The 16,352-nt window shown below is 42.3% G+C and overlaps 1 protein-coding gene across 8 annotated transcripts in view; it reads right to left on the reverse strand.

Annotated features, from left to right (window-relative positions):
- The window catches only part of anks1aa (ankyrin repeat and sterile alpha motif domain containing 1Aa), a 62,037-nt gene that overhangs the window by 31,519 nt on the left and 14,166 nt on the right, over positions 1–16,352 (reverse strand). For 5 of the 8 annotated variants that reach the window (XM_077549223.1, XM_077549230.1, XM_077549216.1 and 2 more), the window contains exons 2-5: positions 11,430–11,510; positions 11,096–11,252; positions 9,650–9,712; positions 183–479 (exon numbers count right to left, since the gene is read on the reverse strand). In XM_077549223.1, coding sequence (XP_077405349.1) covers positions 183–479; positions 9,650–9,712; positions 11,096–11,252; positions 11,430–11,510 — 598 coding nt within the window. The remainder of the gene's footprint in view (positions 1–182; positions 480–9,649; positions 9,713–11,095; positions 11,253–11,429; positions 11,511–16,352) is intronic. The other 3 variants (XM_077549258.1, XM_077549239.1, XM_077549249.1) reach the window with 2 other exon arrangements.

The following is a 16,352-nucleotide window of genomic DNA, read 5'->3' on the forward strand; positions in this document are numbered from 1 at the left end:
CTAAGAATGTCTTAATGGAAATTGGTTTGTGCAATGGGTTAGCGACACACCGGGACAGAAAAGAGACTACCCTAAACTGTTCCCAAAGAGTTGGAAGCAAACAGCTGAACAAAAGGTCTTGGGTGAGGTGAGATGAAGAATTAAGACTGACGGTAAATCTGATGATATCAATTAAATCACACCTCATAATTAATGTCCATGCCAGCATCAAGCAGCACCTCCACCACAGACAGATGTCCGTTACGGGAGGCCAGGTGAAGCGGTGTGTGCTTCTTAGTGTTACAGCTGAGCAGGTTGGGGTGAGCGCTGAGCAACAGCTTGACAACCTCTAGCCGGCCATACAGTGCAGCCAGATCTAGAGGAGTCTCAAATTTGTTGTTCCTCATGGTTGGGTCCGTCAGCTCTTCCAACAGCAGCCGCACTACCGGCGAGTGTCCGTACTGGGCGGCACAGTGCAGTGGCGTCTCGTTGTCGTTGTTCTGTCGAAGAGCAGAGAGATGTGTGTAAAAGCAGCAACATCAACACACACAATGTTGATAGAACTATACTAAGAGAGATAAAACATGGGCTGAACTGTCAATGACACGAGGTTAGACTCAAAAAGTGTTGTTTAAGCCCCAACCACCATTAAAACGCACCAGTGTAAAAGGCAGAGAAAGGAGGATGATGGTTATGGGTAAACATACACTAATAATTATGGGTGCAGCAGAAGGGATTAGCACAAGTAAAGATGAAAGAGAGAGAGGCGCCGAAGACTATTTGACAACTTGGATTTTTGACCATGAAACAAAACATTATATTCAATGTTGCGGCAATTCATCCTGCTTGTGCAAAAATGACCTCATGGGTGCGCTCATTCCATGAATCCACACGATGAAGCAGACGTGGCAGTATTTAAAGTTTATTGGTTGTGACGTAAACTGGCTAAAGTACTGTTTTCTGGATGTAAGGACAATGCAGCAACAAAATCAACGCCGAATGAGGCTACTGTAGTAATCATGGCCAGCAGAGGGCGGAGTTTACAGAGTTGAGCTCTAGGAACACTGACAATACAGAGATAGTCGAACTAGGGCTTGTGCTGCATTTTTGACACTGTACTGTGAAAGTCAAGTACACAGAAACCCCACAGTGAACATTCTACGTGGTATCCACCATGGCCAAGTCAACAGAAACCAGTCATCTTGATCCACAATTGTAAACTAAACGTACCCCGGAAGGCTTTTGCATTTACAGTCAGAAAATGGGTGTGTCAGATAAGACCAGAGAGCATGGCCAATCTTTCAAGATAAGCCCCTAACATTTCCCCACTTACGCATGCACGGCACGCTCAAGCGCACACACACATTCGACAACACATGGCGCCAGGTTGTGTGCTGTGTGGCCTCAGGAGACCGTTTGACATATGCTACACCGTTACTCTGATGGGATCTGCGGCCCGCAGACTGCGGGTAGTTCATGGTTCGTGGGGTGAGGAGAGATTACTAGCAAAGCAGGTGACCACTATGGACAGGGAACAGGCATGGAGCTTAGATATGGTCCCTGTCATCACAAAGTCACTGTTCACACTTGAAACACAAATAAGTACGACTGGATTTTATCCACTTTCTCCTTCCTGTGACAACACAAAATGCCATGCAAGCAGAGAAAAGACGGGAGGGACCTCGCCTAAGAGGAGCGTGCCCACTTTCATCTGTGCTGCGCCGTCAAGCATTTGCTTATTAGTGAGATAAACTCAGAGGATGTAGATGACTTCAGCATGCAAACATACATGTTGTGATTACATCAGCATGATTCACTTCCTCAAGTATGAAGGTCCGATGCCTCAGTAGTCATCTCAGTGATTCTCATGTATATTATCCATACAAAACAAATGATTGTGCATTAAGCTAGACAAGGGCTCACCAACGTGGTGCCCGCGGGCACCTGGTAGCCCTCATGGACCATATTAGTCGCTCGCAGGGTTGTTCTAGAAATAGCTTCATCATCATCATATCCATCCAATATGAAACATTTACTCCCAGGTGACAACAGAAGCAGTTGAACATTTGGCACTTGGTGAGCTGATCCTGTGATGTCAGTGCTTTGTTAGGATCCAATACTCCTGGAACTTAACAAAAATCATCCCCCCAAAAAACTTTAGGTGCTCTTTGAATTCTGGTTGTTGTTATGATGGTAGTGGATATTTTTGTAATGCATATATTTCACAATATCTGGAGTTATTGAGTTTGATAAAATGCTATCTTAACTCAAAGGCCTGTGATCCATGTATTTATCAGTTATATGTACATGATCCCACCAAAACGTGAAAAAGTTGAAACTGAAACACAAACACAAAATTTAACATCATGTAACTGAAGGCATAATAGCTACTGGCTTACACGAAAAAGACAGCTTGCCAATAATGACATCCCTTACATCAAAAGGATATAATAAAATAATATAGTTACATTTAAGTTGGTTAGTTTTATGATATAGTGGTTCAAGTTCACCTTATACAAGTATTACAGTCAAGCCAGGAATGTTGAAATGTTACTTAAGCATAACTTTACAGTTAATGAAGGTTAAATGATGGCAACAATTTGAGAACAAATTTAGTCCTTTCACATTATTTTCTATGGCAAAATGTTTTGAAATGTAGTCAACCTGTAGCATGGAATGAATGGCCTGTGTATGTCTTCTGAGGTTCTCAGAGCTCAGATAACGACCAATCACAGCTCACCGTTTTACTGGGTTTTGATCATGTGACAAGTTAACTATAGCCAAAATATTAACTTCTTGCTGCTGAAAATTGTGGAATTACTTGAGTATCGCCTTTAAACATCTACTATGTGACCATTCCCACAATGCATATCAACAAAAGGCAGATCTTCAGGGTTATGTGGAAATGGCACTGATGCCTCGCAGCCTCACAGAGAGATTGAAATTCAAGTAGCACTAGCAGACTTCCTGGACACAACATGTTTATATGAAAGCTTTTTTTCAAGGCACTGCCCAATAAAAAAGCTCATCTGATTAAGCCATTGGTATACGTCAAACAAGATGATCTTAAGATTTGTGCTGCTTATTGATTATCTCTGTCAAGAAACGTCTGCCCATTAAGCTTATTGTGTGTTTTCCATATTCTGCGAGCTAGAGAGTCTTGGTGACAAAGAAAAGCAAAGACGTTGTGTGGTTCCCACAACCTGCGGCCCCAGAGACGATAATGCGGTCTGACGAGCGACCTCTGTCACGTGACGAGCTGCCTGGCGGCACAGCAAGGTTACGTCACCATAGCCCCCAGTGGCGGCAGAGGAGGCGTGGGCTTGAGCAGCTGTTGCTACTTGTGCACCAAGAGGCTGTGTGTGCCAGCGTCTCATCTGTCCATAGTCACAATCAAATAATGCTCTCCCTAGTATGAATAGGACAATAATCCACAGTAGGTTTTAAATACAATAGCTTTTTAAGTGAGACAAAAATGTGCTCTGGGTAACTAGTTTTGAACAGACCTGATGATACTCGATGTTGCGTTGCATTCATGAGTGGGAAGTATAATGATAGCTTCTTTTTTTTTTGGGACACTATCACACATTCCAGAGTAAACAGGCCTTGCAGCACTGGGATGAGGTGAATCTCACTAACTTCCTGCCACAAGCTATGATTCGGTGCACTGGACTCTTACTCCCTTTTGCATGAAAGATTATTTTCCCTTTCAAAGCGCATAGGACATATTGGGACACGGCCTATAAACACAACTGACATAAAGGCTTTTCAAATTTTCACTGCAATTTCAGAACAATTGGACATCAAACATTTAATATTTTTAAACACTACTGACCATTTTATATGTATCCGATAATGTACAAAAGTCTTGGGCCACCAAAAGCCTTGTTTTAGCAATGTTATTGTGATAAAAAAAAATAAAAATTACTATCTTCACCCTAATTCAATTCCACACAAAAAAATTGTCTTTTCTTTAATCGCTATGCAACTGGGTGACTGTGTGCTGTACTTTCCTATGCAAACAGCGGCTCATTGAACTGAACCAATCAGGAACAATAACGCTTATCACAAAAGAATTCACACACATTTGTCATCAAGGGAAGTGTTTGAATAAATTTGTCACAAATGAACCTGTAGCTCTTTGCAATTGAGATAGAATTCCATACGCCTGGCCCAGATGTCAGCTGGTAGCAGCTAGCTTTAGAAAATGAGTTGCAGACAGACTTTTGTACGGGTGTCTGTTCGGCATGCCCTGCCTCTCGGACATGTAAGCGTGAGAAATCCAGGCAACACTGCATGCGTCTTGTTTCTTCGTGAAGAGTTTAAGGTGTGCAAGAGCACGAGAGTTTGCAGCCGTGTCTATCTGTGACTCCGTATTCTTGCGCTATGCCCCTTTTTTTTATTATTATTATTTTTTTTTTAACAGAGGTGAACTACTTCACTGCATTTCACCCACTTATACTGGTGTTTAAAAAATGATGGTACAGAGTTATTTTTGCCAGGTAAAAATTTGGGTTCAGTATTTGTACCAGTACTTCGTGCAACACTAGAAGAGCCTGTATTACATTTCAAATGCGATATGTTCAGATACGCATGCATGGTCAGAGGAATTCATCTAAACATGTATTTAATTAGACAAGTGACCTATATAGAGATACGAAGCTTGCATGAGAGGTACTGTGGCATGAGCGTGAGCAGACCAATGGCCATACTATTTTTACTGGAACTATGATGACTACTGTATGTATGTGCAGTCAACTTAATATTCTTTAATGACAATGGAAATTAACAACCAATGAATTGGAATTTTTTGGGGGATATTATTTTTTCTGGAATGGGAGCATTTAATCACAATATATTTGAGCCCCTGTTTCGATGACAAAATTGTATTGAGGCGATTAATGCAGCCCGTAGGAGTTGTACCATAACGGAACTCTGAGAGGATGTAGCTCATCTTAGCAGCTGCCATGCCATTTCATTTTTAAACAGCAAACTAGTTACACTAAATCTAGAGCACCTCCGCAGGGTGCAGTCAAATAGTGCACTCAGTTTTTTCTTATATTAAGGCTTAATAAATCAAATTCTCAACAATTCATTGATCAATTATAGTAATGACAATCCTTAATGATGACTAAATGATTTGTTGACTGTTTTATTTGCAATCAAAAGAATGATGAAAAGATAAAGGGAGTATAGTGAATATTTCATGCACTTATTATTGTTAAATGCTTTTAGTTTAATGCATTTTTTTCTTGTATGTCAAATTACTGTGCAACAACAACTTAAGACTATCCAACTATCTATGTTCCGGTAAGGGTCAATTTTTGTTCTTCATGGTACACTTCTTTTGTGTTGTATCCATCCACATCATCACTTGGGTGGTATGTGGTTCAAATGATATCTGAATAACTAAATCAATGCCACCACATTTGTCAAAATAGCTTCATCTTCGGAAGATAACACACAATCATTGCTGCCCATCAGCTGCATGTTCGGTCATTGTTTACTTCTTACTATTAGAAAGTTAACTTTCTGTTAACTTCTTCAAAATGCAAACCAAAGTAGAGAAGGAAAAGCTGGATGCTGATTGGCTGCTGTCACGCCACATCTGATCGAGTAAATATGCTCACAGCTACTCACCGTAGTAACACGATCCTTGATCATAAAAATCACCCAGCCTTACATATACTGCTCTTTGGAAGGTAATCGATGGGGTAGGGTTTGTGAAGGGGCTGACACATAGACTCCACTACAAAATAATTGTTTTTTAATTTTCTGTCGCTCTGTGTGGCCATCAAATGGTACCGAGCTCCAGACCGATGGTTGGGGACCACTAACCTATGGTACATATTTGCCTACACAGGGGTACAAATAATGAGGGTCCCAATATCTAGTTTAAAGGGTACAATAGGTGTACCGTTGCCCCAGTGACAACCCATTGGACCTTTAAAGATACAAATTCATCCATCCATCCATTTACTACCACTTATCTGGGGTAGGGTCGCAGGGGAAGCAGCTTTAGGAGGGAAGCTCAGACTTCCCTGTCCCTAGCCAGTTCAACCAGCTCCTCCGGCGAGATCCCTAAGGCGTTCCCAGGCCACCGAGAAGCCAGTGGGCCATGACCGGAACACCTCTCTAGGGAGGCGTCCAGGAGGAATCCGAACAAGATGCCTGAGCCACCTCAACTGGCTCATCTCCACACGGAGGATCAGCGGCTCGACCCTGAGTCCCTCCCGGATGACCGCGCTTGTCACCCAATCTCTAAGGAAGACCCACAGCTCGTGATCATAGCTGAGGAAAGGAACGTAGAACGACCGGTAAATCGAGAGCTTTGCCTTTTGGCTCAGCTCCTTCTTTACACCACCACAGACCTATACAGAGCCCGCATCACTGCAGACGCTGCACCAGTCCGCCTGTCGATCTCCCGCTGCTGCCCTTACTCGTGAACAAGACCCTAAGATACTTGAACTCATCCGCTTGGGGCAGGATCTCCTCCCTGACCCAGAGAGAGCAGGCCACCCTTTTTTGACCAGACCATGGTCTCGGATTTGGAGGTGCTGATCCTCATCCTAACCGCTTCACACTCGACTGAACCGGTCCAGTGAGAGTTAGAGAACATGGCTTGATAAAACAAACAGCACCACATCATCTGCAAAAAGCAGAGATGCTATACTGAGGCCACCAAACCAAACCCTTTCAATGCTTCGGCTGTGCCTAGAAATTCTGTCCACAAAAGCTCTGAACAGAATCGGTGAGAAAGGGCAGCCTTGGTCAAGTCCAACCCTCACTGGGAACAAATCTGACTTGCTGCCAGCAATGCGGACCAAACTCTAACATTGGTCGTACAGAGACTGTACAGGCCGTATCAGGGGGATCAGTACCTCGTACTCCCGAAGCAGCCCCCGCAGGACTTCCCGAGGAACGCGGTCTAATGCCTTCTCCAAATCTACAAAACACATGTAGACCGGTTGGGCGAACTCCCATGCACCCTTGAGGACTCTATTGAGGGTGTAGAGATGGTCCACTGTTCCACGGCATGGACGAAAACCACACTGCTCCTCCTGAATCCAAAATTCAACTTCCCGACGGACCCTCCTCTCCAGCACACCTGAATAGAATAGACCTTACCAGGGAGGCTGAGGAGTGTGATCCCTCTATAGTTGAAGCACACCCTCCGGTCCCCCTTCTTAAAAAAGGGCACCACTGGTCTGCCAATCCAGGGGCACTTGGCCAGCCGGTACCTGTCAGCTGCCTCCGGAGTCCCACAGGCCAAAAAGGACTCGTTCTTCAGCTTGACGGCATCCCTTACAGCTGGTGTCGACACGACAGGCACCGACCACCTTACGGCCACAGCTCTGATCAGCCGCCTCAACAATGGAGGCGTAGAACATGGTCCACTCAGACTCAATATCCCCCACCTCCCCAGGGGCGAAGGAGAAGTTCTGCCGGAGGTAGGCATTGAAACGACGTTTCCAGCAAACCCTCAGAATAAGTTTGGGTTTACCGGGTCTGACCGGCATATTCCCCCGCTTCTCTCTTCACCCGAGTGTCCAAAACATGCAGTCACAAATCCGATGACACGACTACAGTACAAAGTCGATCATCGAACTGCGCCCAAGGGTGTCCTGGTGCCAAGTGCACATATGGACACCCTTATGTTTGAACATGGTGTTTGTTATGGACAATCCTTTACAAGCACAGAAGTCCAATAACAGAACACCACTCGGGTTCTGATCGGGGGGCCCGTTCCTTCCAATCACGCTCCTCCAGGTCTCACTGTCATTGCGCACATGAACGTTGAAGTCCCCCAGCAAAACGAGGGAGTCCCCAGGGGGAGCGCTCTCCAGCACACCCTCCAAGAACTCCAAAAAGGGTGGGTACTCTGAACTGCTGTAAAAATTAAGCTTTTTTTTTCTGACAGTTAGCAGTGCAACTCCAATATTCAGGCATTTGGGCCCCCCAATCCAAGTTGACAGACAACTGGTTTCACTCCAGATGTGAACATTTTCCAATGGCTGAGATAAACTAAAAAACTCCAGGCTCCTTTTAAAGTTCTAGCCCACACCTGGTTCGCTGTCTCTACTGGGTCATTTGCCTCTACCCTATGGCCAATGACAATGTTACCATGACAACCGCCTGCCTCATCCTCTTCTGAACAATCTTGGGAGTACCAAGTGGGAGGTGGGGCCATTCCATCCATTTCCACACTCCGCAAAGACGAGTGTCATGGAAATCGCCGTGTGATGCTGATGCAAAGAGATGGCGACACTGAACACTCCTCTTCCTCCTCCTCCTCTTGAAACGGCTCTCTGGAAGTAGGATTCCCCTTCTACTGGGTCACATGACGCCATCAGTTTTATTTATTCATAACAATGAATCAATTATTCAGCCACAAAAGTAGGTAGTACGCTCATCAAACGGCCATGATGTGCTTACTTAGACCGCATGCATAACCCCAACTCAAACATATAAAACTGAAAAGGAAGGAGAAGGTAAACTGCAATATAAGTCAGCATGGTGCTATAGAGGAAAGTCATCCTTCCCCAGCCAAACACTAAGAGGATTAGTTGACCATGTTCAAAAATAGTGTGCGGCTTTATGTACAGGCCTTGGTGGGCTTCCAGCTATGCCTGTGCTAAATACAATTATGGAGGGGCTGACATGTTTACACTACTATAAAGGAAAGGTGGGTGGTGGGCGTACTGTCAGAGTCAACAGCTGAAGTCAAACATTGATGCAGTTAACAGGTGTCCCTCTTTAAATGATGAGGTTATTATTTACTATTTATTATATATACAGTATACTGTACATAAGAAACAGTGGTTTTGTGCTTTGTTACAGAGTCACTTTGGTGTATGTTTGTTCATAAATTTACTATCATAAAATATGAGTGTGCATTTGTGCAACGGCTCTGAATCTGGACGCGATGATCTGCCCCACTTCTCTGCTGACATGTACATATAACCCTCAAGGACTTGCTATAATAAATTTAGATGTGTGTGCATTGGTGGCCAAGCCATAACACCTCCAATATTGTGTTAGCATTACCATGAGTGCTAAAGCTACTACTGTTGAGTGCTGTTCACAAACCGTTGCATTTAGACTTGATGCATGCCTTCATTGGCATCTTACCATTGACTTTTAATTCAGCCTAATAATTAGTAAGAAACTGGCTATTCGACAGACAGACAAAAAACAGTAGCCAATGGCATATCTCATATGAATATGTATTTTTTTCTGTCAGTATCAACTGGTCAGCTTATCAATAAATTAATGTTTACCACTGTCAATTAGTATTTATGGTAGTGGCTTAAAAGTAAATCACCCAGGAAAAAAGTCAGTGTGTCAAATACATTTTGTTAACAGCACTGTCCATGTCTCCTCCCAAAAAGTTATACATAAATGTAAAGCCCCAGTGAAAGGGCTGCCAACTTCTCTCACATGCAAGGATTGTCATCATAATGCACAAGCGGCTCAATAAAATTTGGCAATGCTAACATGGATGAGCAAAGACCAAGTGATCCACTCACAAACAGAGCTAGATAAAAGCATCCCTGTGGTTTTGTAGCAGAGTGGCCCTGCAAGCAGCAGCAACATGCCCACAGCAAGCCAACAGCAGCAAAGCAGAGAAGCATTCAAGGGAAACATTGTAGCAGCGCGGTGTACACACCTTGGCATTAATATAAGGGTCAAAGGGCCCACAGCGTTTGAACTCTTTATGGTCTACAGAGCTCTGGGAGGGAGGAAAAGAAGATAAGCTGATGGTTTTGGTTCAAACAAGAAATGAATACATGAATGATTATCACAACTTAATATGAGTATACAACAGGGATGTGTTAATGACCAATCAAATGTCATGATTAGTTTAGGAGAAATGGCCCACAATGAGAATTATATTATGGTCTGTGTTTTTCCCCTCTAAGAATATCTGAGGTCAGAGCTACAGTATAAAGCTCAGAGTGGGTCATTTCTGCATGTCCATAACAGGCCTGTCTACAGTGACTGGCTTCACAAAAATTGTTAACGATGTTAGCGCAAACAAGAACTTCTCACGCAGACAGGCATCAAGGCACTTCCAAGTAGCACAGTATCAGTAACATTGTCAAAGTGTGAGTCATGATGCTGGGAGACACAAGTCACATTCTTAGAAAAATCCATATAGTGCACCACATGCAATGTTGACATAATTAAAATAACCACTAAAACGACTTAGGTTTGTTGAAAAGCTTGTAGGAGTGTAAACCAGGGTGTCCCAGGGTTGTCAAACAAATGCCTTGTGGGCCAAAGCCAGCCGGCAAGACGGTTCAATCCGGCACGCAGGATGAATTTGAAAGTGAAAAAAATACTGTAGCAATCCTGCAGTTATGTGTTGTTTAGAGTTCTTTTTCTGTGAATGTATATACAACTGACTCTTGATTGGTGATTGAACGAGTAAGCCAAGGAGGCAGGCACAGTCTGAGTATGGAAGTGAGCAGAATGTTTAGCAGACAGCTAGGTTTGTTGTTATAATTTTGGCATGGGTATGGCTGACAGTGACCCATTCCGACAGCATTAAAGATATCGCTGATCGACCACTTCCTTGTCATCCTTTCAATGTGGTCTGCCGCTACAAGACATAAAAGATGATGTGGTTGCACGGGTTGGTTTTAGCACCTGTGCAACCACATCATCACAGTTTGGTTCATCTTGTACCGCCAGATCTGCTTACAGTTTTGTGAAAAGGAACCCTCGCTGTGGTAAGTTAAGCAATTTAATTAAATGTTTCACAACAAAAGTTCTTGGTTTGGTGGAATCCTATTCATTCAATGCCATGAAATATATCAATGTATTTTATGTATGTTTAATTTAGGTTTTTAATAATGATGTGTAAAAGGACAGTATTGAATATGAAAAGTTTTCTTTAAAAAAAACGAGTAATTGTTATTCATGTTACTTTACTTTCTGGCACACTTGACATCAAATAAAGCTGTCGCCCCTGAACTACAATGAGTCTAACACCCTTGTTCTTTCCTATGAATATGGCTGTTGTTGAGACATTTCATTCTGCTGAGAACAGCTGATCTCTTCCAATAACAGCACCAACATACAGCAGTACAATGTAAATCCAGAGCCAGACCTGTTCGTTGAGTTTGGGATGGGAGGGTCCTTGGTGGATGAGCAACCTGACAATGTGCTCGTCTCCCTTCCATGCTGCCAGGTGCAAAGGGTAGCAGCCCTTGTTGTCGGCTATGTTGGTCAAGGCCTCGTTTCGTAGGAGCAATTCCACCACTTCACTGACAGTTAAAGAAGGGATGGGGCAGGTTAGATTTTAAAGAGCAATAATACTGTAAATACACACAGTCTTGATAAACAGGTAATCAATAGCTGTATAGTTCCACCGGGACTGGTTTGCGGTGAAGGGAGGCCTGGAGAAATATAGAAACAAAATAGATGTGGCGTTTAACCACTACCTGTGTCCATTTAAGGCGGCGTGATGGAGCGGGCTGTATCCAGTGCTGTCCACACAATTCACATTGGGACCTCTCCAAATGCTGGTCAAAAGAGAGAGTAATAATAATTACACAAAAAAAAAACGCTAAATAATCAGTTTGTCATTCTGTGAAGTCACAATTATTATAATAATTGGAGAGCCATGGTATCTTAAAATAAAAAAATCACATTGGCGTTGAACGATATCCGGATGAAAACTGACCTGAGCCCTGTTTTAGGTATCTACATTTTTTTGGACAAGACCGTCTTAAAGGCTATTGTACTGAAGACACTTAAATAGCCAAAGTTAAAGGTAATCTCACGAGGAACATGACACTTGTCTTCTTTTCACCAGATACAATTTTCAGCTCATCTTTGTCAAACTTTCAGTGAATATTGCTTTATGTTAATTAAGGAACATTAATAGTTTTAATTTTAAATGCATTCTAAAATTCTTAAGGTTATTATGATAAATGTTCCCTTGACTACAAATCATTGTAGGTTTATGGGGACTACACATAATTGTCAAAACATTTAACAATACACGCACTAAAAAAAAAATGATTGTAGTGTATCAATCCACAAAGCGGTCATCGAATCTTAAACCTAAACTCCCGTGCTCAGAGGAGGGTGCAGCCTCACTCTCAAGCAAGAGAACAACTACAGAGCCGACAGGCTGCAGCCTCTAACCAGGAAGGAAAATCACCAGGTTACAGCAGCTAAAATTAGCTCATCACATCTAGTTTCCAATAACCTTGTTAGTCCCAGCTATGTCCCAAGCACAAAAAGGCTTTGTTATTTAGCATGAGCATGCACAAAAAGCAATGAGTAATACATTTCCCAAGGGTTAGACTCAAAAGTTTGGACAACTCAAATGTAGATCTCTTCCACCACTGGAGCTGCACTCAGCTGTCAACTAACACTGGTTTGTTTTTTTGAACTTGAATGGTGCACAACTCTCTTTACAAAAGGGGGATGATTGAGTTGGTGAATAAAAGCCAAAAAAGAGAGACTTAAGAAGCCAAAGGATGTCTGGTGTGATGAAGGGCCCAAGCAGGGATGCAAATTACTCTGAAAGACCTTAACACGGCTAAATAAATCATGTGACTCAAAAATCCCAGCACTAGTGAACCAAATGTCTGAGACTCATCCTTTGCTATAGACAAAAAGAAACATGAAATCTAAGTTTTCACTATATTACTATTATGAGACATGATGGAAAACTGCCAAAACGTTTATTTACCTGTAAAAAGACACGATAAATTATGACTTTGATTTTGATGTAAGCTGTTTGTGACAACAGTTAAGTGCTACAGCTGCTTATTGTGCAAACATGCAGAAATAACACTGATGCAGCACTTGAGAGTGGATGATACAGTACATACTGTTCATGAACCGCCATCCATCCATCCATCCATCCATCTCAACAAGGCTTTCGCAGGGTGCTAGATCATCCTATTGCAGCTAACATCAGGCGAAAGGCGGAATACATCCTGAACTTGTCAACAGTCAGTTACAGATTTTTTTTTTAGATTTCATTCCAAGTCACATTGAAATTTCACGCCATCACTGTTTGGCAATTGATAACCCACACTGCCTGCACCAAAATTAGGTCGAATGTACCGTTACCACTAGTCCACGAAACCATCAGTGATTCGTTGTCATATACATAACTTTGCTTAACACACTTGTATCCTTTTTTTGCTGCAGTAATAGCTGTCTTAACCCCTAAGTATATCCACCACAGTAGTTTTTAGCAGTGTGTAATTATACAGTCAAAGCTGTGGATCTATGGCCCACGAAACAATGAACTTGACACTTGGCACATTCACAGGAATGCAACACTCTCCAAATCAGACAGTTTGTTCCCTGCAGCATGCTTTTTGCATTTCATTTATCACACAAGGCAGCCATGAGGGTGCACTAAAAAAGCTGAATGTGCAACGAGGAATTACTCGAGTGTGAAGAAAAGCTGGCCATTGATAAGTGTCTGTTAAGTAAGAAGGGAAGCTATGGTCATGCCAGATATTAAAACAGACATGCATCCTGCTCATTCAACTAAGAACTAGCAATGACATTTCAGGGTCCGACATTTATCCTGGGCCTGTATGGCACCGTCTTGGGCCACCACATACCTTACAGATGCTGGCCAAACCAAGCCAGTAAAAATTTCATAAATGATAATGAAATCAACACGTTCGCACTAACTACACAGAAGTAATATCTTCAAAAAGTCTTAAATAAAACAGTATAACAATATTGATTATAATCACTGAATTTTACCATATTATAACATTAATATATGAGTACGGTTTCAACAGGGCCACCACAAAGTGGCTCTTAGTGGGCCCACAGGGCCGCCACTCTGAAAGCCGTAATGTCGGACCATGCATTTGTAGTCTTGTACGCCAACGCCACGTTTGCGTGGTCACTGAACACATCACAAGCACAAGTGGAGACAGAAACTGACTTTTGGTTTCTGTCCTAGATAAAAGAATTATGTAACAGCTTACAGCAGAAAAAAGCCCATAAACAAATTAACATAAACATGAAGAGAGCAGCAACTAGGACAGGAGAAGTTAACGAAATCAGGCAGAGTGCAGAAAGCATTCCCAGAGAAGTACAATAACTCCTGCCTGGGCATCGGGCACATAATTAGTACGACTGTCTTTATTGCAGTGGTGATCGCACCAGTGAACGTTGATAGTTTCTTTCCAGACACTGTAGTTTAACTGTGATGCTCATATGCAAGGTTTAAAGTCATCTTTGATCAGGTGTTTTATGTGTTATTTGGTCAATGTTATTGATAACAGTATTTGCGGATAGATGTCATAAAATCTGCAACAAGGAGCTGATGTGTCAATTTTACAATTATTTAGTTGGAGTTAAATTTAAGGGAAAGTATTTTTTTTTAAACACTGCAATTATGAATTCTAACAATTTTTCATTGAGTAAAATTACATAACATAATTGTGGGAAAAGGTGGCATTTAGTAAGCATGCAGCCACGGGTGACTTCAAAAAAGTATGTACACAGTATATGACAATATAGACATGGCGATCATTACATTGACGGTAAAGTCAATACAAACACCATCTATTATTTTACTCATTAGCAGTAAAAATGTGTATACCGTTAGTAAGACAAAACTTTTCATTTGTAAAATCATTTTTATAATAGAGTATTGCTTTCTGAAACTCTTTCGAGACACAATTTTTGGTTATGTGTAGGTTTAGGGGAGGGAAAAAAACATGCAGGCCTTTACATATTGGCCAAGTTTTGTGGTAGGGGCTATGAATCTAATATCGTTGCTAAGAGTTCTCTCATGCCACTCAGATACACAAACATAGTGTTATGGAAACCATATTAGCAGAGGGGCTGGGGAATCAAAATTTTGCATCACCTTTTTAATTTGTCACAGTATTTATATTTAGAAAGGCCAGTAGTAAAAACACAACAGCTCATTCTCTCAGCATTTTGGCAAGGTAGCACTCGAGGCCAGGAATCAGCGTGGTGCCGGACAATCCACTGGCATCCTCTTACTACAGATCACAACCATGTAGCACATAGACAGGGCTTATGTTCCATAGCTGGGCGATGGGCAAAACAGAACACACAATTTGGATTGGAGCGCGGACGGAGGATGGGGGTTGGTTGGGGGGTGGCATTCATGGGAAGCAGCTAAGGAATTTCTCTTTGAAAGGGCCACGCTAATCCTTAATTTCCCTGAGGGAATATCAAGGGGATGAAACTAGTGTTCGAAAGAGATTCTAGGGGGGCTGTCATTCCGTGCTGTACAAAGCCTGGTTTTAAAGACAGGACAGATAATAATATTTCCTTCCTGTCCTACCCATTAGCCTACTGATGCTAGTCGAATGCTGGCATGTTGCATATACTGTATGTGTGCAGCTGGATTAATCATAAATCCCTACTGTTCTTCTTAAATCCTCCTCTGTCATTTGTGTTTAAATGTCAGACAGACTATACAGTAACTCGAGTTTGTATTGATAATCTGTACCATCCTAACTCTTCCAATCAGTATAAGAGGATTGCCAGTACAATTTAAATATAATCAAATCAAATCAGTCAACAGCTAAAACTTGATTGTGTGTGTTACTGTTTGTCTCTGTGTGTGCCCTGGATTGGCTGGCAACCAGTTCAGGGTGTACCCCACCTACTGCCCGAAGGCAGCTGGGATGGGCTCCAGCACCCCACGACCCCTGTGAGGAATAAGTGGTTACGAAAATGGATGGATGGATGGATGGAACATCTTAAACTCTTGAGCTCAGCCAAAATTTGAAAAGTTCTCATTTGGATACTCTTCCACTCCAGTCCTATTGGAGGTGATATTGCACATACATACACATTGTTTTTCAACTGCCGATTAAAATAGAGCTAAAAAGTCATATCCACAAATTACAATGACTAATGAATTGTTTACAGTATTCGCATCGTTATCGAGAATTTTCCCAGTAGTGTTTATTTCCTTTCCGCCTCATGCCCAAAACTTAAGTGAAAATTTGTTACAGTATGTGGTTTAATAAAGGTTTTACACAAAGGACACTCATCGTCTGAAAAGTGTGGAACTGATTAGACTTTACAGTACACCGTGACTGAGCTGGTCAACTGGAGCGGGACGGCCAATATTTTGCATTTATGCAAAATTTGTGATCAGCTGTAATCGCTGATCGTGCCCGCGAACTAAGACGTTACAGTAAACACAATCCTGTTAACTTTGAGGTTCTGTGCTGCCATCATGTACAGGTCCGTACAATATGTGTGAGCCTGAACGCTGATTAGTTTTTATTCTTGTCGACTTGTGTGTCATGTGAGCGAAAGACTGCGCTGGCAGGCAAAATTTCCGCCTTCAAATCCTCAACCATCCACTCACAAAGTAATAGCAT

The sequence above is a fragment of the Vanacampus margaritifer genome, chromosome 1 (genome assembly GCF_051991255.1).
Source record: "Vanacampus margaritifer isolate UIUO_Vmar chromosome 1, RoL_Vmar_1.0, whole genome shotgun sequence".
Taxonomy (NCBI): domain Eukaryota; kingdom Metazoa; phylum Chordata; class Actinopteri; order Syngnathiformes; family Syngnathidae; genus Vanacampus; species Vanacampus margaritifer.